The sequence below is a fragment of the Bufo gargarizans genome, chromosome 3 (genome assembly GCF_014858855.1).
Source record: "Bufo gargarizans isolate SCDJY-AF-19 chromosome 3, ASM1485885v1, whole genome shotgun sequence".
Classification (NCBI taxonomy): Eukaryota; Metazoa; Chordata; class Amphibia; order Anura; family Bufonidae; genus Bufo; species Bufo gargarizans.
This window is the reverse complement of record NC_058082.1, coordinates 94,110,005-94,135,158: the sequence shown is the minus strand read 5'-3', so window position 1 is coordinate 94,135,158 and position 25,154 is coordinate 94,110,005. Positions and strand designations below refer to the sequence as shown.

Here is a 25,154-nt window from a genome sequence, read left to right as displayed (position 1 = left end):
ACTAAAGACAGAGAATGTACTATCTTTCTCTGCATTTTGAGAAACGCGGACCCATTGAAGTCAATGGGTTGCCACAGCGATGTGTAGTGCACGCGGACAGTGCCCATGATTTGCAGCCCCCAACATGGACACGGTGCTCCCACGGTCATGTGAATGGGGCCTCAGAGATAACTACAAACCTGACAGTGTAACCGTGGCATCCGATCAGTTAGAAAGGGGGATTCTGACCCCGATAAGCCCTACCACTATGTAGTCATGGTGTGCCAGGGACAATAAAAAGTAAAAAAATAATAATAATGTTATTAATTAAAGTGTTTAATTTTTTTAAACATAAAATCTATAACAAAAAAAATATACAGTATGTAACTACATAAACCAGCAGAATAAGGTTATGGTGCAATTTTTTACCGCACACTGATGGCCGTAAAAGTGAAAAAGGCTAAATACAGTGGCGTAATTGTGGATTTTTCTCCGTTCCACCCGACAATTTTATATATTTTTTTTACATTTTCACTATACATTATATGGAACATTAAATAACGACCCACAGGAAAAATGAAAAGGTCGCTGCCAAAACTGTCTCAGTCCTGAAAGGCTTAAAGCGGTTTTCCTGTTTCCAATATTGATGAGCTATCCTCAGGACGGGTCATCGATACCAGATCGTCGTCAAGCCCAAGTGAATGGGACGGAGGAGTTGTAACTACACCTGCTCGCCGCTGCAATTGGGAGAGCGAGGAGGTACACCGAGAAGAGAAGGCAGCGCTTGTACCAACAGGTGATCGGCGGAGGCGCCAGGATTCGGACCCCCCTGATGATTTGACATCGATGACCTATCCTGAGGGTAGGTCATCAATATAAAAAAGCGGACAACTCTGTTAATTTCCTTTCTCTGCTTGCAGGGTTTTTCATGAATTAGGGGTGATCACCACAAGAAAAATGCTTTTCCTGTAATCAACTGGTATCAGAGCACAAGGAGACGCAACTCATGGACATGTACTCAGGAGACACCAGCTACAGAAGACTTCTCAAGGAGAGACATTTACAGTAGTGTTTTTTTTTTATATATATATACTTTGCCCAAGTTTTTACTCGACCCACAGATGTGACATACAGGTACAGGGCTGATACGCGGACTGATGCGGTTACCTCTGTTTTTTCTCTCCTCTCCTTCCCAGAGTCTTGTAGTAGATTTCGCTTTTGCTGATGGGCCTCCTCCAGTTGAGCTTTGAGCTTGGCAGCCAGCTCCTGCAAGACAGAACGCAGCTCTGAAGAACAAGACAAAGATGATGGCTAAACGATGGGCATGCTTGTTGCTCACTGAGGGTGATATAACTACTGTGAGAGGCCCGCTACTCTGAACAGGGAGATGAGGAGGGTCTTTAAGGGGTTGTCCTCTCCTTTACCAGTGATGGCCTATCCTCAGGAGCTGGTCACTGCAGCGCTGCGTCGAGTTAACCAGCTTCATCTACAGCACCTGGGGACAGCCGATCCTGAGGATAGTCCATCACTTGTTAAGGAGTGGACAGCTAACTGCCTTTTCAATCTTTTTTTTTTTTCTCAATGCATCTAAAATAAAAAAAAATTGTACAGCTTCTATAGAGTCCTATGTGTCTCCATGGTAACAGACAACAACCACTGTAGCGTCTGGTTGCGCAGTCAGACTTATTTCTATCTGTCCTTTCTTTCTTGATAATGTGCTAAACATACATTCACATCAAGTAGAGGACAAATGGAAGGAACCACCACATGACTGCAGGACCTGACTACACAGGGATTGTAGTCTGTTACCATAGAGATACATTATCTCCCTAGCAGCTGTAGAAACAATACATTCTTTATTTTAGTGGGCTGGGGTCAATGTTTCCACATTCAGGGTTGTTGATGCAGTTTTTGAAGCCAAACCAAGCAGTGGGTTCAGAAAGAGAAGTATTTCCTTTGTACGTGCCATCCGTTTATGCCGTTTTTGAAGTCAAAGCCCGGAACGGATCATAAGGATCCTGAACTTAGAAACCGAGCCTAATACTTCAACGTAAGCAGGAAGCAAGCTACACTAAAGTTCAGAAAGGCCACTTTCACGTTACCGTTTTCTGCGGATCAGTCATGGATCTGCAAAAACGCTTCCGTTACCATAATACAACCGCATGCATCCGTCATGAATGGATCCGGTTGTATTAGGTCTTCTATAGTCATGACGGATCCATCATGAACACCATTGAAAGTCAATCTGTTTTCTATTGTGTCAGAGAAAACTGATCTGTCCCCATTGACTTACATTGTTAGGACGGATCCGTCTTGCTCCTGCAAGCAGCGTTTTTCTGTCCACGATGGGGATGCAACCAAACGGAACGGAATTGTGTGTGGCATTTTGGTGCACTCCGTTTCGTTCAGTTTTGTCCCTATTGACAACGAATGGGGACAAAACTGAAGCCTTTTCTTCCCCTTTTGAGATCCTATGACAGATCTCAATAGCGGAATTGAAAACGCAGATGTGAAAGTAGCCTAATGGGTATATAAAATAATGAAATGACTGAGAAAAAAAATAAAAAATCTTTAAAATTAATAGGATATATCATCAATATGAGATTGGCGGGGGTCCCTGGAGTTAGATCATATGTTAGAAGAGGCCAGGACTCCGTGGGCACTTAGGCCTCCTCCTAGGTCATGGGACTTTTCGTTCATTGGTCACAAGGCCTAGGCACAGCTCCGTCTTATCCATGTGAGTTGTGATAGCAAGCACAGCCGCTATGCAATGAAGGACACGGTGCTAAGTAAGCTGCGAGGAGGCCGCGGGGCTCACCGAAGTTTCCGTCAGCACTGTGATCGGCGGAGGTCCCGGAAGTCAGACCTCCGCCAATCTCATATTGATGATCTAGCCTAAGGATAAGCCATCAATATGAAAATCCCAGAAAACCCCTTTAGATAAACTTTTTTAAGATCACCAAAATAAATTTGCACTGGAAATATGGTTTCAAAAACTAATTAAACTCAATAGATAAAAGTAAAAGTGAAGCAACACACTCCAAGTAACCTTAAAGGGCTTCTGTCACCCCACTAAACATTTTTTTTTTTTTGTGTAGTTATAATCCCTATACTGCGATTTATCCATACATAATGTGATTAATCATTTTGGTTCAGTAGATTTTGCTAAAAACGTACTTTCATAATATGTAAATTACCTGTCTACCAGCAAGTAGGGCGGCTACTTGCTGGTAGCAGCCGCATCCTCCTATCATAATGACGCCCCCCTCCGCATGTATATTGACAGGGCCAGGGAACGGGATCGTTCTCTGCTGGCCCTGTTTACATTCAAAATCTGGCGCCTGCGCCGTACCGGTCTTCAATCGGCACAGGCGCACTGAGAGGCGGACGCTCGCTCGGCCGCTCCATCCTCAATGCGCCTGCGCCGATGACGTCACATCTACACCCGGCGCATTGAGGATGGAGCGGCCGAGCGAGCGTCCGCCTCTCAGTGCGCCTGTGCCGATTGAAGACCGGTACGGCGCAGGCGCCAGATTTTGAATGCAAACAGGGCCAGCAGAGAACGATCCCGTTCCCTGGCCCTGTCATTTAACATGCGGAGGGGGCGTCATTATGATAGGAGGATGCGGCTGCTACCAGCAAGTAGCCGCCCTACTTGCTGGTAGACAGGTAATTTACATATTATAAAAGTACGTTTTTAGCAAAATCTACTGAACCAAAATGATCACATTATGTATGGATAAATCGCAGTATAGGGATTATAACTACACAAAAAAAAACTGTTTAGTGGGGTGACAGAAGCCCTTTAAAGGGGTATTTTGGTTGTTTCAAGTTATCTCCTATCCACAGGATAGGGGATAACTATTAGATTGGTGGGGGCCCTACTGCTGGAACCCCCACCAATCACAAGAACGGCAGATCCATCCATTTCTATGGGAGTTCCTGAGACAGCGCTCGGCTATCTCCGGAATTTCCATAAAAAAAAACCTAATTGAGCGGCCGCACACATGTGCAACCAGCCGCTTCGTTCATTTTAGGGGGGCTGCAGGGAGTACAGGGCCACTGTTCTCAGTGGGGGTCCCACTGGTAGGACCCCCACCGATCTAATAGTTATCCCCATCCTGTGGATAGGGAATAACTTGAAACAAACGGAATACCCCTTTAAAGGGGTTGTCCTATTGTTTTGTTTTTTATTGTGCAGAACCTGTTGAAAAAAATAAAATAAAAATGATACTAACCTGCTCCCCACTGCTCCGATACGGTTTTGTGACCCCTAGGCTCTCTTCACCAGACTTCTGCATGGAATTTTTTGGGGAGATTACCCAGCTTTTCTACTTAGGGCACTTTCACACTAGCGTTATTCTTTTCTGGCATAGAGTTCCGTCCTAGGGGCTCTATACCGGAAAAGAACTGATCAGTTTTATCCTAATGCATTCTGAATGGAGAGTAATCAGTTCAGGATGTATCAGAATGTCTTCAGTTCAGTCTTTTTAAATTTTCAGGACGGAGATAATACCGCAGCATGCTGCAGTTTTATCCCCGTCCAAAATTCCGGAAAACTTGCCTGAATACCGGCATTTTTTCCCATTGACATGCATTAATGCCGGATCAGGCCCCGAGTGTTCCGGCAAAACAGATCCGGCATTATGGTCCGCACATGCTCAGACCGCAAAAAATGAGAAAAAAATGAATGCCGGATCAGTTTTTCTGGATGACACCGGAGAGAGACGGCGCCGGCATTTCAATGCATTTGTCATACGGATCAGGATCCTGATCCATCTGACAAATGCCATCAGTTTGCATCCGTATTGCCGGAATCCTCTGCCGCAAGTGTGAAAGTACCCTAAAATGTAAATCTGCTCACTATGAACTGACATTTTCTACTCCTGCATCTTGGCACTGTCCAATTTTTAAAGGAACTGTAATAACGGCCGTATTAATTACTACCGCGATTGTATACAGTGTAATGAAGTTACCTAGAAGATGAATCTCTGCCAGGTTGTATAAAAAGTAAAACTACTGCCAACTAATAAATCGCTGCTCCTCTGTGCCCATGCCATGCGCTGCTGCCCCTCCTGTGCCTCCGCATCTATGATCTCCAGATTCCTGCTCATCCTGGACAGCTCTTTATAACTTTACCTTCTGCTTACCATGGGGAACGAAGAGCTAAATCATGGCAGCAGAGGTGTCGACAAGCAAAATAGACAGAAGTCAGACAGTTCTCCTCCATAAAGCAAGCGCCGTGAGAAAAAAACCAAAACTAATAAACACTGTAATAATTTGCGCAGGGAGTATGATTTCATATGTCTGCAGGAGTTTCTCTTTAACCCTAACAGCCTGCCAAAAATAAGTTTACGATTTACGATCAATCCCACTCATTGGAAGTGTAACCGCGCACAGGATACTGACGCAACGCCCCGAATGCCGTAATGGATCTGTGTGATAAAAAACCATCCCTTAAATGTGTGCGTCGAATAATCCATCTCCAGACAGTTAATTGATATTCTGCAATAACACAGAAGCAGATCTACTCGTTACTGCCAAGTTTGTTATATAATTATGTGCGAATACCATAGCACGCGTTATTAGTTTATACCGTACCCTGGTGAGCTTTTATTACTGCTGGAAATAACAACATTAATAAAAGTGCAGAGGCTCAGGACAAACGGCGTCTGATGGAATTAATATCTGCAGCCATCCTGCCCACATGGTCAGAAAGTACTGGGCCATCCTCCATGGGAACTGTATTAACATGAAACATGACTCCTCTAGAAAACAGAAGAGCAGCCCAAAAAAAGTAGATCCAAGAACGAAAACCCCAGGTTGAGAACAAAATCTCGCTCCAGTAAACTCAGCCATCAGATTTTGGGACAGAAATAGCACTGTCAGCCATATTAGTGTCCATGGTGATGTTATCTGTGTCACCTGGCCACCCAGAAAATGACAACCCTCCTCCGCTCCAGATTACTCATCCAGATCCATGTCTCAGCCAGTCACTGGTGGGCAACCCGACCCGTCCTTTTCTGTGTCTTCTGCATTCCTTGTCTCAGGTACATGCCGATTCTTGGCATCCATCTCTGCGCCAATTGATCTGAATATCGACTCCTGACTGACTCTGATCCTGACCCTTGCTCCTGGATACACAGTCTCATCCTTTGGATTATCTGTATGGTACTTGGCCAGAATCTACATGTCCATATCTGTCTGTTGTCTACAGAAGTCAGCCATAGGCTCCATTCAGACGTCCGCAAATGGGTCCGCATCCATTGCGCAATATCGGGAACGGGTGCGGACCCATTCATTCTCAATGAGGCAGAACGGAATGCGGAGAGCACACTACGTGCTCTCCGCATCCGCATATCAGGAGCGCGGCCCCGAACTTCCAGGCTTCGGCCCCGAACTTCCGCAATTGCAGGCAAGAATAGGCAGTTCTATGGGGGGTGCCGGCCGGGTGTATTGCGGATCCGTAATACACCACGGACGTGTGAATGGACCCTTAGGCTACATGGGTTTATGTCCGATCCGGATTTTTTGCGGATCACATGTGGACCCATTCATTTTTACAGGGCTGCAAAAAATGCAGATGACGTCCATGTGCTGTCCTCCTAGAGCATGTCCTATTCTTGTCCGTTTTGTGGATGAATCCGTGATTTGTGGCCCACAAAACGGGTATAGTTGTGCGAGTGTAGCCTTAGGCCGCTTTTACACAGTCAGTATTTGGTCAGTGATTTCCTTCAGGGATTGTGAGTCCAAAACAGGTGCAGGTTAAAAACACAGAACAAGAGGAAATCTTTCCCTTATAAATGATCTCTGTGTAGCTCCGCACCTGGTTTTGTCTTACAAACACTGATGGAAATCACTGATCAACACTGATGTGTAAAGTGGCCCTAGTAAAAGAACCCCAATCTCCCATGACCCCATTTGTTATGATTTACTCAGATTTATCTGTTCACTGTTGGATGGTTTTTTAGCCCTACTCCATTAGTGGGCACAGTAATATCCTGTGACTCATGGTGGTGTAAGCTGCGACTCTTTAGGGTCCAATCACACGTCCGCAAAATGGGTCTGCATCCGTTCCGCAATTTTGCGGAACAGGTGCGGACCCATTCATTTTTAATGTGGCTGAAATGTGCTGTCCGCATTTGCGGATCCGCACTTCCGTTCCGCCCAAAAATAGAACATTTCCTATTCTTGTCCGCAATTGCGGACAAGAAAAGGCATTTTCTATGAGAGTGCCGGCGAAGTGAGGTCCGCAAAATGCGGATAACACATTGCCGGTGTCCGAGTTTTGCGGATCCGCAAAACACATACAGACGTGTGAATGGACCCTTAAGGAAAAGCCTTTAGCACAGAATGGCAATGACCCTTTTCTTTCTCTGTGCACAAACCAGTTTGCCGAGGAAGAACTTCACTGTCCTAATCCAAACCCCATCAAGCACCCGGAAGACCAAGTGCAAGCCAGGCCTGATAAGCAGCCTGATCCAAACCCCATCAAGCACCTGGAAGACCAAGTGCAAGCCAGGCCTGATAAGCAGCCTGATCCAAACCCCATCAAGCACCCGGAAGACCAAGTGCAATCCAGGCCTGATAAGCAGCCTGATCCAAACTCCATCAAGCACCCGGAAGACCAAGTGCAAGCCAGGCCTGATAAGCAGCCTGATCCAAACCCCATCAAGCACCCGGAAGACCAAGTGCAAGCCAGGCCTGATAAGCAGCCTGATCCAAACCCCATCAAGCACCCGGAAGACCAAGTGCAAGCCAGGCCTGATAAGCAGCCTGATCCAAACCCCATCAAGCACCTGGAAGACCAAGTGCAAGCCAGGCCTGATAAGCAGCCTGATCCAAACCCCATCAAGCACCTGGAAGACCAAGTGCAATCCAGGCCTGATAAGCAGCCTGATCCAAACTCCATCAAGCACCCGGAAGACCAAGTGCAATCCAGGCCTGATAAGCAGCCTGATCCAAACTCCATCAAGCACCCGGAAGACCAAGTGCAAGCCAGGCCTGATCAGCCACATGTCCTCGCCAGCAGTGCCTGTCCTGCTTAGGAGCCTGCATACTTCCGGCTATGTAATTTACGCTCCATATACACGAGTAGCATTAGAAGAAACACATTAGATAGTAGAGCACAATTGATATGTAAGGCTAGGTTCACATCTTTGACCTATTATCCTTTATGCAACAGAGTAAATGATCGGCACAACTCCACAGTTCGGTCCACCAGGACCACCTCCCATAGTACATAACTGGACACGGAGTGTATGTGAATAGCGGTAAAGGAAAAAGGAAATAAAGATCATGGCTTTCATCACTTAGAACTTCTTCCTTTATTCCAAATTTATGATAAACATCATAGTGTTACAGGGCGGGGGGCAAGTGAAAGGTGATAGCCGTTTTGAGCACCTGCGCTTCCTCTTGGCCAAAAGGAAGCTCGTGTGTGAGAAACGGCCGTCGGCTTTCACTTGTCCCCCGTCCTGTACCACTATGACATTTGTTTGTTTTTTTACCACAAATGTGGAATAAATAAAGCGGTGAAAGCTGTGACCATTATCTCCTTTTTGGTATTCATTTGACCCATTATCCGTTTTTCTGTACCAGTCTAGGAACAGAAAAATCGGTCATATGACAGGAACCAACAGCACCTGAGGAACCGCATGGATTATAATATAATAATGGGGTCTTTCAGGTTTCCATGATGGTGTCTAACACTCTTCACACCACAGAACCTAGCCTAAATGTAAGGGATATATCCAGTGTAGTAAGTACGACCATTGAAGCGGTAACAGGTCAACAGACTTACCGTGTTCCCCATTATTTCTGCCTTCACAATCTTGGCCCCGAGCTTGTTCATCTCTTCCTCGCTCAGTATCTGGACGGGTTGTGGTCTTGTTTCAGGTCTGCATTAAACAATATAGAAGTCAGTGCATAAACTATATCTACCTGGTAAGCATGTATCAGTGAAGCTATCGCCCAGATTTACTTAAAGGGTTATTCCCATTTTGTAAAGTGCAAAGGGCAAATTGCTAGGAAATGTATAATTGGTGGTGGTCCAACCTATGGGCCCTCACCGATCCTGGGAATGTAGACGCCATTGTAGTGGTGTAGGCCTAGGACCCCGTTTTCCATGCATCGGGCTACTGTGCTAGGGCCTCAATAGTGTTCTCTGTAGATAAATCAGTACTATGACTCCTTCATTCCAAGGGGTTTGGGGTGTTCCAATGGGATAGGAAGTGGAGATCTCGCGAGAATTGGAGATCTCACCAAAATAGATGGAAGGTCTATGGGAGAGATTTATCAGAGCTGGTGTAAAGGAAAAAAGTTATGATAAATCTCCTATGCCTTTTTCCTAAAACTGTGGTGCATGGGCATAACACTGGTATGACCAACTGATGTGACAATGACACACCTAAATTTAAGAAGATCGCATTTCACACCAGGCAAAATTGCAACACGATGTGTGAATTTGCAAAATAAAAATGGAGTAGAAAAAAATGGGCTCCTCTCCACCTGCGATGCTCCTTTCATCGAATTTGTTACTAAAAATGATGTCGCAAACCTGTTAAATCAGAATCAGCAGCCAGACCTAGAATACAGGTCACAACTACAGGACAAGACAAAACGTAAAACCTGCCTGGTAGACTTCAAAGCTCTCCTGATGCATCTTCTGGGCTGGGGGTAGACAGCGATCTTGGCCTTGACACCAGTCTGGCGACCCAAGATCTCTGTGCGGCAGTGCACAGAGAATGGGGACCCCGTGGCGACTTCCAAGTTGCCGCAACCCAGAATTGCAATAAATTCTGCGCTGTTGGATGGTTAGTGATTCCGAGGCTGTGACTGTGGCAACTTGCAAGTCATGATGTGACCCCATTCAGGCGAGTGGCTGCACTGCTACACAGCGATCTCAGGTCACATGGCGGGTGTCGCGGTCAAGATCTCCATGTGGCCCCAGCATTAGTCAATTATTGTATTCCCCCTACTAAACCCCTCCATACAACCTGTCTAGATTGATACAATGATGACCTATCCTCTAGTTAGGTCATCGGTTTCTGTTCAGTGGGGGTCCGACACCCGACACCCTTGCTGATCAGCTGTTTGAGAACTCACTCGCCGCGGCATTCTCTCAGCTCACTAAGCACAGCGCCGTACATTGTATAGCGGCTGTGCTTGGTTCCGCGCTAAGCTCCATTCACTTCTATGGGACTGAGCTGCTCCTAGGCCGCGAGACCGATGAACGTGACTTTACATGGCCTAGGCAAAGCTGTGAGAAGGCCGCGGCGCCACTGAAAGCATCAATGCCTTCTCAAACAGCTGATCGGCGGATTGGTCATCAGTAGAAAAGTCTTAGAAAAAAACCTTTAACTATAAAAAAAATGTCGTTTGATAAGCTTGGTTCATCTTGAATGTGTCCAGAGATGTTACTCCACCAATAAATCCCTCCCCACCTGTTTCTGCCTCATTCTCCATGTTCCGCTGGTGTTGAACACATTTATCTACACAATCTCCAATCTTTACATCGCCTCAGCCATGATGTTTTAATATATGCAAATGAGCCTCTAGGAGCATTGACGTTACTCCTAGATGCTCAGCTCTCTCTGCAACTGCCGCACCCTCTGCACTTTGATTGACAGGACCAGGCAGTGAAAAAGTCATCACACCTGGCCCTGTCAATCAAAGCGCAGAGGACGCGGAAGTTGCAGAGAGAGCTGAGCATCTAGGAGTAACGTCAACGCCCCCGTTGCACCTAGAGACTAATTTGCATATATTAAAACATCATATTTCTCTGCAATGCGGTTACATATGAACATGGGACCAACACAGAAGCCTTCAGCTGCCAAGTGCACATGTAAGAGGTCAACCAGTGTCATAGGTACAAATCTGCTGACAGATGCCCTTTAAGAAGGTCACCCCCATTCCCATGACATCTAGAACTTTCTATGCTGCCATATGTTATCTCGAGACCCATGACGTGATCGGTCATGATGGAAATCTAATATCGAGCAGTCATTCTTGCAGCAGAGATGTCAGCTGCGTGAAACCAGTGTATTCTGGCAAAAGAACAACTCGTCATAAGGCGCGTGTAAGAATACTGCAAGATGCTGCAAACAAATTAGTGTAATAAATCTGTATGCGAAACGTCCTCCTGGGACTATGTGCGGCCGGCGAGCCGCCTAAATGAGCATTATTAGCTAAAAATTACAAGGCTAATGGCTCGGCTAATAGCAAATTATTAACCAAGAGGTGCGACCAAGAACGCCGATTTATAGCGCCCCCACCCCCTGTTACATGACTGAGCAGATTTCTAATGACCCACGGCACAGGAGCATGGTTCTGTCTGCACAGGGCTGGCATCCATTCAGGCTTTTCGGGCAGATGGAGGGGGGTGCAAACTACTGCACCCATCAGATCCAGTCACATCCTGTGATTCAGACAATCTGAGATTTTGGTATTAGTCTTCACAGCAGAATATCAATAGAAGGTGTTATAAGAACCACTTAGGCTGAATCCACACGCTGCAAATATTCGGACCAGAAATTCACAGCAATTGAATGGTTCCCAATGGACAGGGAGTGATGACGTCCTCTCTGGTGGACCACTGCAGCCATTCGCTGGCTTCCGCGCTGATGTGTCCCAGAGTGGCACATAACCACTGAGCCTCTGCGCTGACGTGCTGCTTGAGGACAGCGAAACCCCTGGCACCCCTACCATTTATATGAATGTCACTGGGGATGTAGACTGCCTAATAGTCTGGTATCATATTAAGGGAAGTGATGCCAGATTAAAGGAATTTTCCTGCACTATGTAAAACCCCAAATAGTGGCAAGTAGAGGAGGATCCACTAGTAACTGGCTCCTAAAGGCTGTATTACACCTGCTGATTTTTCGGCTGATGATTGCTAATGAGCATTCGTATGAACGCTCGTCAGTGATCATCTTGCAATGTAAAAACTGCACGCTTAAAAATCCTCATTTGCCGGCGGCAGATCATACTGTCTAATAACGATCTGCCGTGGCAACCGACTATACAGTATGGGGACAAGTGATGGCATAGTGATCACTCCTCCCCATGCTGCGGAGGAGATCGCTGCAGGTAATAGCAGCGGTCTCCTCCGATAGCGAGCAGGTGATTGCCGGGAGGGAACGCTTCCCTTCCGACAATCGCTTGCTCAATAAGCCTGTGAATGGATTTACAAGGGCCGACTGAGCGGCTGATTGTTGGGAAGGAAGCGTTCCTTCACGACAGTCGGTTGCGTGTTCAGTGAAGGAGACCGCGCATTTACATGCAATAGCGATCCCTCGTCCTTATACAGAATCATGGTTTCTGAGAAGCAGATCACCGTTTAAACGGCACAATCTGCTGCCCAGAAGCTACGATCGGTGGTGCCCGTGCCAACGACAGGATCACCCGATGAACAAGCGTTTCGCTTGTTCATCGAGTAACCGGCAGCACATTAACACGGCCAGATTGTCGTGGATGACCGCTCGCAGGTACATTCGTTGGCGATGATGTGCCCGTGTAAATGCGCCTTTACAGATAGACGTTTGCCGTCAGGTTCTTTTGTGTACCTCAAGATAACCCAAGAAGCCCACACCAATGGGAATACTCTCATGTTGTAAAGTAAATGATATTGCTAAGATAACTTTACGAATGGTGGGGGTCCCAGAGATCAGAGAAGGTGGGGCTGCAGCGCTGCTTTAGCACTACATCCCCTTATTGTTTATCAAGCAGAGTCCCAGCCATCCACTGCGCAGGAAACTACAGCGCCATGGAAGTGAATGGGGCATTCCCTGCACATCCGGGGGACCAGGAGCGACTCTGTGCAGGGAAGACTTAGAAGGGAACACAGGGCTAAATAAATGCCTCAAACCCTTCATGCTCAGAATCAGTGAGGACTCCAGACGTTGGAGAATGAAGGGGCACAAGTTTAGCCTTGTGCATCCTCTTTATTGTTCCTCCCTGCAAATCTGGACCTGCCACCTGCTGTGTGAGGAAAGAACTGCACCACAGCTCCAGTCAAGTAAATAAGCCCCAAAATAAGCGCTGCAGACCCTTCATTCTTAGGATCAGTTCAAACATAGCAGACGGTCCAATACCATATATGAGAGTGCAGAAGTATAGTCAACCTTTAAGGAGGAAAGCAACAGATCCCTCACTGGTTGGTTCAGTCTTCAGAGATTCTACACATTATATTGCAGTTCTGTGCTGGAAAAATTGCTAGACCATCAGATTTTCTGGATTATTGCCAGATGATGCCATGGCCGCCACACATAAAAAAGTTATCCCACCTCAACCTCCTGCCAACGAAGTTGCTCTCACTCACCATACCGCACATTATCCAGTGCATGTAGAATCAAGCCAGAATAGTGAATACAGCGCCATACAGAGGGAAATATCCTATAAATCAGGCAGGGGATTAACTCGGATTTTACATCGGGTCACAATGAACTTCCAGCTGTCAAACTCTATTGATTTCCTGCCATCGTTTAATACCAGCCGTGACGGTTCACATAGCGGAGGCTCCATAACAATGCGGCTCTTACATTTTCCAGATCCCACCTGACTGTTGTGTCATGAGAAAATCCCTAATGCAGTCACACTGGAGGTGAGAAGATATAGCGCCGACCGCATATTACCGCACCTAGGATGCATCAAGTGACAGGTGGCGGTATCTGGGCCTATATAGCGATACAAGACCACAATCGGACTGGGGTACTTGTGGTACTAAGAAGGCTTGATTCTCAATTATGGCAAGCTTGGACAAATCGAGGGACCTGTTTCTTGAATTTGCAAAAATCCTCAAAGTGTTTTCACAGCTTGTGCATGGATTTCTGTAAACCTCATAAATATGAATGAGACATTCAAACAAATCTACAGCCTGGAGGATGAGAGAGCCTGACTTTGGGCACCACAGAGGTCAAGCAACACTCACCCAAGCCTATCAATCCCCCAGTACCCACCATCCCCTAGGCATCGTTAAGAAGTCACCGTAACTGGTTGCTGTAACTCGTCTCTGTAGGCCTTCGAATAAAAGGGTGCAGCACCTGGTTGTCGGGTCAACTTACAGGTCCAACCTATAATTCTACTATGTTGATCCAGAGGAAGGCCCCATGAGGCAGGAGCCAATTGCCCCATATTAAGAAAGAAAAATTCCTTCCCGACAACCCTTCTCCAGAAATCTACTAACTATAAGCTGTAATATAAAATACTCTGGAAATACACCCTATTGAACTTGTAGATACTTTCATAATATCACTGCTCTTACAGTAAAGAATCGTCTTCTGTGTTGACGATGACACCTTCTTTGTTTTAGAAGGAGGGACGGCCGCCGCCACTACTCAGAGGAGGGACGGCCGCCGCCACTACTCAGAGGAGGGACGGCCGCCGCCACTACTCAGAGGAGGGACGGCCGCCGCCACTACTCAGAGGAGGGACGGCCGCCGCCACTACTCAGAGGAGGGACGGCCGCCGCCACTACTCAGAGGAGGGACGGCCGCCGCCACTACTCAGAGGAGGGACGGCCGCCGCCACTACTCAGAGGAGGGACGGCCGCCGCCACTACTCAGAGGAGGGACGGCCGCCGCCACTACTCAGAGGAGGGACGGCCGCCGCCACTACTCAGAGGAGGGACGGCCGCCGCCACTACTCAGAGGAGGGACGGCCGCCGCCACTACTCAGAGGAGGGACGGCCGCCGCCACTACTCAGAGGAGGGACGGCCGCCGCCACTACTCAGAGGAGGGACGGCCGCCGCCACTACTCAGAGGAGGGACGGCCGCCGCCACTACTCAGAGGAGGGACGGCCGCCGCCACTACTCAGAGGAGGGACGGCCGCCGCCACTACTCAGAGGAGGGACGGCCGCCGCCACTACTCAGAGGAGGGACGGCCGCCGCCACTACTCAGAGGAGGGACGGCCGCCGCCACTACTCAGAGGAGGGACGGCCGCCGCCACTACTCAGAGGAGGGACGGCCGCCGCCACTACTCAGAAGAGGGACGGCCGCCGCGACTACTCAGAAGAGGGACGGCCGCTGCGACTACTCAGAAGAGGGACGGCTGCTGTGACTACTCAGAAGAGGGATGGCCGCTGTGACTAGTGTAGTGGGGGCTTTGGGGAGGTAGTGACCACTGAGCAAGGTAAGGAGACCGGCTGTGATTAGTATAGTATCAGGCCTCTGTGATCGCAGGGGTGGGGGAGGACAATGTTCCCTTCTTGGGTCACCAATGTGACTAATTTTAAAGAGAATTACATTCATTAAAATTAGGACTTTTTCCTTTAAAAAAAAGTTTAGTTTTTTTTTGGTGTGTAAATCTCGTGCCGTTCAGTATTCGGCGCAGGTGCAGTCCATTCTAGTGAACAGAGCTTAGCCCCGCCCACGCTAGTTGATACTAGTCATGACGTCAGTGGGCCGGCGGTAGACAGTGAGAAGGCCGCGGCACTGCTGGAGCGCTGCTGCCTTCTCAAACAGCTGATCGGCGGGGGTCCCGGGTGTCGGACCCCCACCGATCAGAAGCTGATGATCTATCCAGAGGATAGATCATAAGTTAAATGAACGTGCAGAACCCCTTTAATACCCATTTTTCAGGTGACAGAAACCCTTTTAAACGTCAGCATATGCTATAAACATATGGAAAAGCAGCAAACTATCCATTTTTTTAGAACTAGTCCTTAACGTGGACTGTGTGTATCCATACAATGTACATGAAACATTCAGCGGTGGCTCATGGGTTCTGGCAGAAGTTCATTACCGGGATGGAGAGGAGACGACTTCCCATTACACGGTGTCTCTCCGACCACTAATATCAGAGGAGCGGTCTAGCTGTGTATGCCGGGCCCACATTGAGAAGAAAAGATGAAAACCTAATAGATCTGCTCTGCCGAGCCGCAGGAAACTAGAAAGCAGAGAAGCCACACGGTTTGATATGGAGACTAAAAAATATATTTCCTCGCTGTCGGTTTCTAAGATTCGGGCTTGCAAAACCAGCGGAAGCAGCGGGTGGTTATCAATTAGGAAAGCTTTCAGCTCCACTCCTCTTTTATGCTGTTTTCTTAACCAATTCCGAACATGGCTGACCTCTGCCGCACGCTAGAAAGCATGGATTAATGGAAGCACTTTGTACCTAAATTATTCCAAACAACGATAGAAATAAAATGTGGTTAGATAAAAATATATCCAGATAAGAAATAAATAGGACGCGTCGTTCTAACAGAGGCGAGTGTAACGCGTTCATATTAACACGCTACGCGGGAAGACTGAAGTCTTATTTGCAGATTTTGCGTATTGGATAAACTATTAAAATGCTGCGGATTCCAAAATTCACATTGCAGGTTAATTCCACCCCGTGTACATGAGAGAACGTCATCTACATAGCCGGCACGCTGCAGATCCTCAGCACAAATACACACCGCGTGCATATACCTTAAGGGGGTGGCCTCATGGGGCAGAATTTGCTGCTTAGACAGGAGTGCACCCGTCTAATGGCCGTCAATCAATTCCAGACCTGACCATTTACCCCCTTCCTGACCAGGCCTAATTTTGCAAATCTGACATGTGTCACTTTATGTGGTAATAACTTTGGAGCGCTTTTACTTATGGAAGCCATTCAGAGATTGCTTTCTCGTGACACATTGTACTTCATGTTAATGGTAAGTTTGAGTCAATATATTTTACCTTTATTTATAAAAAAAAAATCCAAAAGTGAACATTTTTTATTTTTTTTATTCAGTTTTCTAAATTTGAATCTCTCTGCTTTTAAGACAGATAGTGATGCCTCATAAAATATTCATTAATTAACATTCCCCATGTGTCTACTTTATGTGGGAATCATTATGGTAATGTGATTTATTTTTATTTTTTAGGACGTTAGAAGGTTTAGAATTTTTGAAGCAATTTTTTTTAATTATTAAGGAAATCAACTTTCTTAACGACCAGTTCAAGTCTGAAGTCACTTTGTGAGGCTTAGTCTACATGCACACGACCGTATGTGTTTTGCGATCCGCAAATTGCGGATCCGCCCAAAAAACGGAAGACGTTCCGTATGGCATCCGTTTTTTTTTTTGTTTTTTTTTGCTGATCCGTTTTTTTTTGGGGATCCATTGTAATAATGCCTATACTTGTCCGCAAACTAGAAAAAAATAGGACATGCACAATTTTTTTTGCAGAGCAACGGAACGGAGATACTGATGCAGACAACACACGGTGTGCTGTCCGTGTTTTTTGCGGACCCATTGAAATTAATGGGTCTGCATCCTATCCACAAAAAAAACGGATCGGACACGGAAACAAAATACGGTCGTGTGCATGAGGCCTTACATAGTGGAAACCCCCCATAAATGACCCCATTGTAGAAACTACACCCCTCGAGGTATTCAAAACTGATTTTACAAAACTTTGTTAACCCTTTAGGTGTTCCATAAGAATAAAAGGAAAATGGAGAAGACATTTCTAAATTTCACTTTTTTCCATTTTAATCCATTTTTTTTCTTTAACACATCGAGGGTTAACAGCCAAACAAAAACGTAATATTTATTACTCTGATTCTGCGGTTTAGGCCCCATGCACACGGCCGTGTTTCACAGCCGTGTGCGGGCCGTGGAACCGCGGCCTGGATCCCTCCTGAGAGCAGGAGCGCACGGCGTCACTGGTTGCTATGACGCCGTGCGCTCCCTGCTGCCGGCACAGTATAGATCATACCAGTGTATTACTGTATTGCGGCGGCAGCAGGGAGCGCACGGCGTCATAGCAACCAGTGACGCCGTGCGCTCCTGCTCTCAGGAGGGATCCAGGCCGCGGTTCCACGGCCCGCACACGGCTGTGAAACACGGCCGTGTGCATGGGGCCTTACAGACACACCCCACGTGGTCATAAACTGATGTAAGTAGAAACTCCCAAAAGTGACCCCATTTTGGAAACTAGGGGATAAGGTGATTGGTACTATTTTGGGATACATATGATTTTTAATTGCTCTATATCACTTTTTTGTGAGGCAAGGTAACCAGAAAAAAATAGCTGTTTTGGCACTTTTTTTTTTTTTTTTTTTTTTTACGGTGTTTACCTGAGGGGTTAGGTCATGTGATATTTTTATAGAGCAGGTTGTTACGGACACGGCAATACTTTGTGTTTTTTTTTGTTTGTTTTTTTATTTCACTTTAAACACACTAATAGCCATGGACGCAGCAATACCAAAAATGTCATTTTTATGAATTTTTTTCAATTTTTATCATTTTTTTTTTTTACATGTCAAACCTCTTTTTTCTTTTACACTTTGCATCCCCCATAAGGTCATACTAGACCTCTGGGGACATTTAACTTCACTATTTTTTTTTTTCTTTTTACTATTGATTTCTCCTGTAACTGGGGCTGACATAGTAGCCCCAGTTACAGGGGAAATACACCCCCCAAGAGAGGCTATACAGTGCTGCACAGCCTCAGTGCATGGCTGACCCGACAGCTCCTGCACTCTCCCGGAGTGCATTTTAGGTTCATCCTGAAATTTTACCCACGAGCCAAAAATCCCCAACTTTTTGTGAGTAGTGCATTACAAAGTTGCATGCATGTACAAATCACTTATGGAATCAATATTAATTACAACGTGTGCTTTAAGGCTACTTTCACACTTGCGGCAGTGTGATCCGGCGGGCAGTTCCGCCGGATCCGCCGATCTGCATGTGACTGAAAGCATTTGTGAGACGCATCCAGATTGCGGATCAGTCTCACAAATGCATTGCAAGAACGGATCCGTCTTGTATCTTTTTTCACATTTTTACCGGTCTGCGCACGCGCAGGCCGGAAGGACGGATCCGGCATTCTGGTATTTTGCCACATTCCGGCATTCTGGCACTAATACATTCCTATGGGGAAAAATGCCGGATCCGGCATTCAGGCAAGTCTTCCGTTTTTTTCGCCGGAGATTAAACCGTAGCATGCTACTGTTTTAGCTTTTGCCTGATCAGTCAAAATGACTGAACTGAAGACATCCTGATGCATCCTGAACGGATTACTCTCCATTCAGAATGCATGGGGATATGTCTGATCAGTTATTTTCCAGTATAGAGCCCCTGTGACGGAACTCAGTGCCGGAAAAGAAAAACGCTAGTGTGAAAGTAGCCTAAGGCATATTGGATGAAGACTTTTTGTACACAATAGGGGATCAAAAACCCCATCTTTCCAATAGTAGGGACGAAAGCCAACTTCTCAAAAATGTATGGCATATGCTATGATTACACCATTAATGTATATTCAGAATACAATCCTAAATGACCCCCCCTGTATACAGATCCCTGACGAGGCACCACTCTTATAAAGATCCCGATACCAGCCCCCCCCCACACACACACACACACACACAGTATACAGACCAGATCTCTTACAATAAATACAGATACCAGAGCAGAAGCCCCGTTTACAGTTGACAGACAAGATTTCCTGTACATACAGACTCCATATTAGCTCACCTGTACACAGACTCCAGACCAGACCCAAAACCCCAAAATTTACCAAGAATCCCCCCATTTCCAGATTCAAATTAGCCCCCATTTATAGACCTCAGACCAAACCAGCGCCATTTACAGACCCCAGACCAAACCAGCGCCATTTACAGACCCCAGACCAAACCAGCGCCTTTTACAGACCCCAGACCAAAGCAGCGCCATTTACAGACCCCAGACCAAAGCAGCGCCATTTACAGACCCCAGACCAAAGCAGCGCCATTTACAGACCCCAGACCAAAGCAGCGCCATTTACAGACCCCAGACCAAAGCAGCGCCATTTACAGACCCCAGACCAAAGCAGCGCCATTTACAGACCCCAGACCAAAGCAGCGCCATTTACAGACCCCAGACCAAAGCTCCCCCATTTACAGACCCCAGACCAAAGCTCCCCCATTTACAGACCCCAGACCAAAGCTCCCCCATTTACAGACCCCAGACCAAAGCTCCCCCATTTACAGACCCCAGACCAAAGCTCCCCCATTTACAGACCCCAGACCAAATCTCCCCCATTTACAGACCCCAGACCAAAGCTCCCCCATTTACAGACCCCAGACCAAAGCTCCCCATTTACAGACCCCAGACCAAAGCTCCCCCATTTACAGACCCCAGACCAATTGCTCCCCTATTTACAGATCCTAGACATTTAGACCCCTTTTGTTTACAGATCCTACATTAGCTAGTAAGAATACTGTTATTCTGCCAGATTGGAGGACAATTGTCCAATAGGAATGTAGTTCAGTACTTACAGTACTAATATTAAAAAGTGGAAACTACAGCCATTGCTGTCTTTCTTTGCCCACTTGGAAGTATGGATTATTTGAGATCTTAAAATGTGGCCCAACTGGGCAGAAGTGTGATCCCAGGAAATGTGCCAAAATTAATAGCGACCTTACAGAATATGGCTGAAAATGCATTTGGAGAATGACCACACTCAACCTTCGTTGTTTTTGAACTGAAGTTCACCAATTATTTCGGACAGACTATGGCAGCTAATGGGGAAACCAGCAGCTCTACTACTACTGCTACTTCCATAACGACAGAACATACACATTCAGGAAAGTGTTAGAGACTTACCGTGAGGATGATGGTGGACTCTCTTTAGAAGAATGTTGGTGCTGTTCACTTGACTCTTCTGATTTCACGCTTTTTGTACCGATATCCTGGTCTTCCCTATTAGTTTCCCGAGTCTCCTCCCTGGAACGGTGTGATGACGCCTTCTTCCATAAAGGTGGAGGTTCATCATCTGTAGGTTTTGAGAAGCTAATTTTTGTCGAGATCTGAGACGATGGTTCAAAGTCAACTTTTACGGGTCTAAATCCAATGGCACTGGTTTCCTCTTTATCTTCAGAAGGTTTCAAGAACTGCTGTTTTAGTCTGGAGGAAGCACCCTTTCCATCAGCAGCTTCTTCTAAATGTCTTGCTAGATATTCTCTACGGCCGGGATCTGCTCTCTCCCTCTTGGACTCTTTATCCTCTTCATTATATTCCCTTGGCTGTCTATAGATAGACCTATCAGATCTGCGATCATCACTGTAACGGTCACGCTGTCTATCACAGTTTCTAGAACCTTCTGGTTTTGGATATCTTGGAGAGTCTTGGTCATGATATTTTGGCTTTCTCCACCTCTCCCTCCTGTCATCACTTTCTCCCTTGAAATGCTGTGATGATGCTTTTTCTGCGGCTTCCATTTTACTCTGGAAGATCTCCATAGACTGTTAAGAAAAAAAATAATGTATTTATTTTTTCACATAGGACCAGCCGCTATATGGTTTAGGGTGTTAGGGGTCAGGCCCGCCAATGTGTTATTGATAACCTGCCCAAAGGAGCGGTCAAATATAATTAGGGTACGACCAAACAGCATGAATGCGAAGTGGACATCCTACAGTTGTACGGCCATAGCTGCCTCAGATTAAACTAATGAGACGACATTGTGGTTCTGTATTGTTAATGGCCATGAGGTATTGAAGGGGCTCACTGAACAGCACCGTCTCAGATTAAGTAGAGGCAGCTGTGGCCCATTGGTCCACAGCATGGCCTCGACCCGGATGGTGCCGTTTCGTTGTACCCATAAAGTTATGGAAAATCCCTTTAATAAACAAGGACCCACAGAAATAAAGGGGTTGATTCATGAGGACAGTCCCAGACAATATGTGCTACCAGGACATAAGGACCTCTCAGAAGTCTCCCCAGCTTAGAACTCCCCTCTATAACCCAGAACAGAGAGCCCATTTGGTGGATACATGACAGGTATTCCATAAACGGTCCTTTCTCTGAATGACCACAATGTAATCCTACAATTTCAGCAGAGACCACTATAGGAGTGACGTCATTAATAATAGGCAGAAAACGGCAGGCCATAAGTGAACGTAGAATAAAACGAGACCCTCCTGAGCGGTCTTTACCATCAATGAGTGGGTGAGATAATGCAAAAACAAAAATCTACGTGTAGAGGAGCACAACTGTTCTTACGCCATATCTCTCAGCTACAATGGCCTCCAGACTCCGCTTCTCTCTCTCCGATTGTTCCTTCATTCTCTGCAGAGACTTTTTTAGCCAGCTCAGTCCACCATCTGCAACCATCTGAACTGGAGGAAACCGAAAATATTAAAAGAGTGTCCCTCACATTAATGACATTACCAGCCTTTACTTCCTATGGTGAGCAAAACTAAAAATCTGAAAATTGTCCTGCGCATGTCCATGTGGTGGGGTCTGGCAGCGGGGAAGGTGCTCTGGTGCTGCAGGAATCATGAATGAGGATCTGCCAGCTTATTACACTGCCCTATGTGAAGTTGGCGAATTACAGCTACAGGTCCGTACTACTTACGGTAGGGGGCGCTCCCCTCCTGAAATCGCCGGCTCATGATTATGTTGTGTCCAGTGTCGTTTTTCAGCGCTCCTGGGAGCCAAAGAGCAGAATATTAATTGTGCCGTTTCGGTTACTAGTAGTTCAAATCTGTCGCTGTAATATGTTGCCCTTACATACAGAAGCATATTAAACCGACTGATCCGCTAGAAGTTCCCAATGGATCACAGATCCTAAGGAAATTTTATATCCTGCTCAAAGGGGTTTTGCTGGACTTAAAGGTGATGTACACCTTTGGAGGCTATTGTTGTTTTTGATAGCATTTTACTCATTTTTGGCTAAAAATCATATTTTCAATTGGCCTTTATTAAAGATACTGAGCCGTTCTGTCACAGGGTTAACAGTTTTTCTAGCTGTGTGCATCCTACTTTCACTTTGTGCCGATCTAATAACCTTATCTGTAAACTACAGAGAGGTCATAAACACTTATTTAAGCCTCATTCTTATCCGTAAGATAGAACTGAGCTATAATGAGTGTTTAGGAGGTCAGAGACATGGAGCCGTCAGCTCCCCAACTGATGGAAAAGACTGAAAATCCACAGGCTGCTGCTAGAGCATCTCAGCTCTGTACAGAAAAAGGGGCTCCATATTTTTAATAAAGACCAATAGAAAAAAAAAATGTATTGCCCAAAATAAAGTACAATGCAATAAAAAATTGCCCCTAAAGGTGTACTTTAATTATTGAAGGCCTATCCTTAAAGGGGTTGTGTCATCTGGGACTTTGATCACGTATCGATAGGATACGCTACAGATATCACATATGTGCGGGTCTCACATCTATCTCGAGAACGGGACCCATGAAGTAAGCGGAGAGTAGCCGTGCATGCGCAGCCGTCCACTATTTATCTCTATGGGAGTTCTGAAAATAGCCGAGTGCACTCGCTTGTTTTTTTTTTTCGGAACTCCCTTAGAAATAAATGGAGAGCATGCCACCTATTGTGCAGTGTGCTCTCCTTCACTTACGGGGTCCCGTTTTATAGATAGGTGCGGGTTCCGGAGGTGGTTCCGGACACTGGTGGCATATCCCAGTGATAGGCCATCAAAGTCCCACATGACAACGCCTTTAAGCTGGCCATACACATATGCTTGCTCAGGGAGAGGGAAGAAATCTGCTGCCAGACTACTCCGCTAATAAAAGGATTGGGCAATTGAATTCAATGTGCTGGCTGATGTCAGGGGAGAGTCAGGAAGCCTCCCCATACACAAAAGCTGGTGGGTAGGTTCAGCTGATACATATCTAATGTGTTTGGATAGGATAGGTCGTCAGTGGGGGCCCTACTGCAGCAATCCCAATAGTATATCACAGCGCCACACATTGCATAGTGGCTGTGCTTGGTATTGCAGCTCAAACCCATTCACTTGAATGGGATTGAGCTGTACAACCGCCATGTGACCAATGGATGATGTCACAGGCCAAGGAAGTGACCACAGCACTTAGCAAAGTGCCACGTTCCCTTCTAACAGCTGATCGACGGGGTGCTGGGGGGGGGGGGTCATTCCCTCATCGGATACTGATAAGGCCGACACAGTGATGCTATATGTAAGGGACACACCCCTTTGAGGAGTACTAAAAGAGGAAAACTAAAACTGCATTGTCAACACATACAAACTTTACAATTGCAAGATGAATAATAGAGGAACGGCACAACAGAGAGTTCTATGCTTCAGCAGTGGATTTATATGGGAATACATCTATTTACTAAACTAGATAGCAGAGTTGTCAGGTTCTCCTTAAACTAGGTATAGAAATTAGGAAGTGCCCCAACTAAATTGTGATTTATTTTTTACAACAGGCAATGTTTTAGTTTTTTTCTTGTTTGTTTTTTTAATCAGATTAATTAACAATATTTCTTTTATTTTCTTTTATCATTTTCACCACCAAATTTAACTTTTTTACTATTTCTCCCGCAAGGTAAGTCCCTTGCAAACTTATTCCTTCGGATTACACATTCGCCTTTGACAATTTCTACAGAATTAGCCAGAGGATATGATGAAATATACTGCATGCAGAGGACATCAGAGTGGGACGCCTGATTAATACGGTTATGTTAATGCGCTGTACGGCTGAAGAAAAAAAAAAGAAAAACACAAAAGGATGAGAACGCTAATATAGGATGACAAATGTGAGCGCTACCTCTCCTATGGCAGCAGAAATGCAATTTCTATTCTTTCAAGGCTCCTGTGGATCTCCGGAGTGACAGTGAAATATACCGACAGACAGCTGAACATTGGAAGCCTCTTCTATGGAAATTGCTTTTACCTTTTTTATCTGAGGTTACATCCCCCTCCTCTGGTGGCAATCCTGTACCGCCATCCTTCCAGAACGGGTTTAACTCCCTGGCCTGGAGCTTCTCCTGCACAAGGATAAGACTGTATTATAAGGAGCCATATAGAAAGAGAAGTGGTGGGGCCGGTCCATAAATTCACATCCAAATGTGGAGGCAGCTAAAATATTAAGGGTGGTTATCTGACTTCTGTATAAAAAAATACACAGTAAAAAAAACAAAAAAAACACTACTGACTTTTTCAGTCTCCTGCCAACATAGTCATTGCTTTTCAAGAGGCCAGCTGAAGCCACTGATTGGCTGCAGCGTGCACGTGCTTGCCACTTGTAAAACAAAGACTGGGGGATTTGAGAGCATTCCTTTTTTTAAATTATTATTCTATTCGTTGCTGTAATTTTTTTCTTTAGATGCTCTAGTTATGATACATATTGCGAATTATTTTATGTTTGATGGAAAGTTTTTCCTGCAGACATCGGGTGTGTCGATGGGGGCTAAGTTCTCTCCCTCCATAGCCAATATATTTATGGCATGGTGGGAGAGGGGC

At 46.0% G+C, this 25,154-nt stretch overlaps 1 protein-coding gene across 1 annotated transcript in view; it reads right to left on the bottom strand.

Moving 5' to 3' along the window:
* The window catches only part of CWF19L2 (CWF19 like cell cycle control factor 2), a 137,285-nt gene that overhangs the window by 71,788 nt on the left and 40,343 nt on the right, over positions 1-25,154 (bottom strand). Inside the window, exons 6-10 of the mRNA XM_044287021.1 lie at positions 24,586-24,679; positions 21,932-22,047; positions 20,537-21,174; positions 8,780-8,876; positions 1,147-1,245 (exon numbers count right to left, since the gene is read on the bottom strand). Coding sequence (XP_044142956.1) covers positions 1,147-1,245; positions 8,780-8,876; positions 20,537-21,174; positions 21,932-22,047; positions 24,586-24,679 — 1,044 coding nt within the window. The remainder of the gene's footprint in view (positions 1-1,146; positions 1,246-8,779; positions 8,877-20,536; positions 21,175-21,931; positions 22,048-24,585; positions 24,680-25,154) is intronic.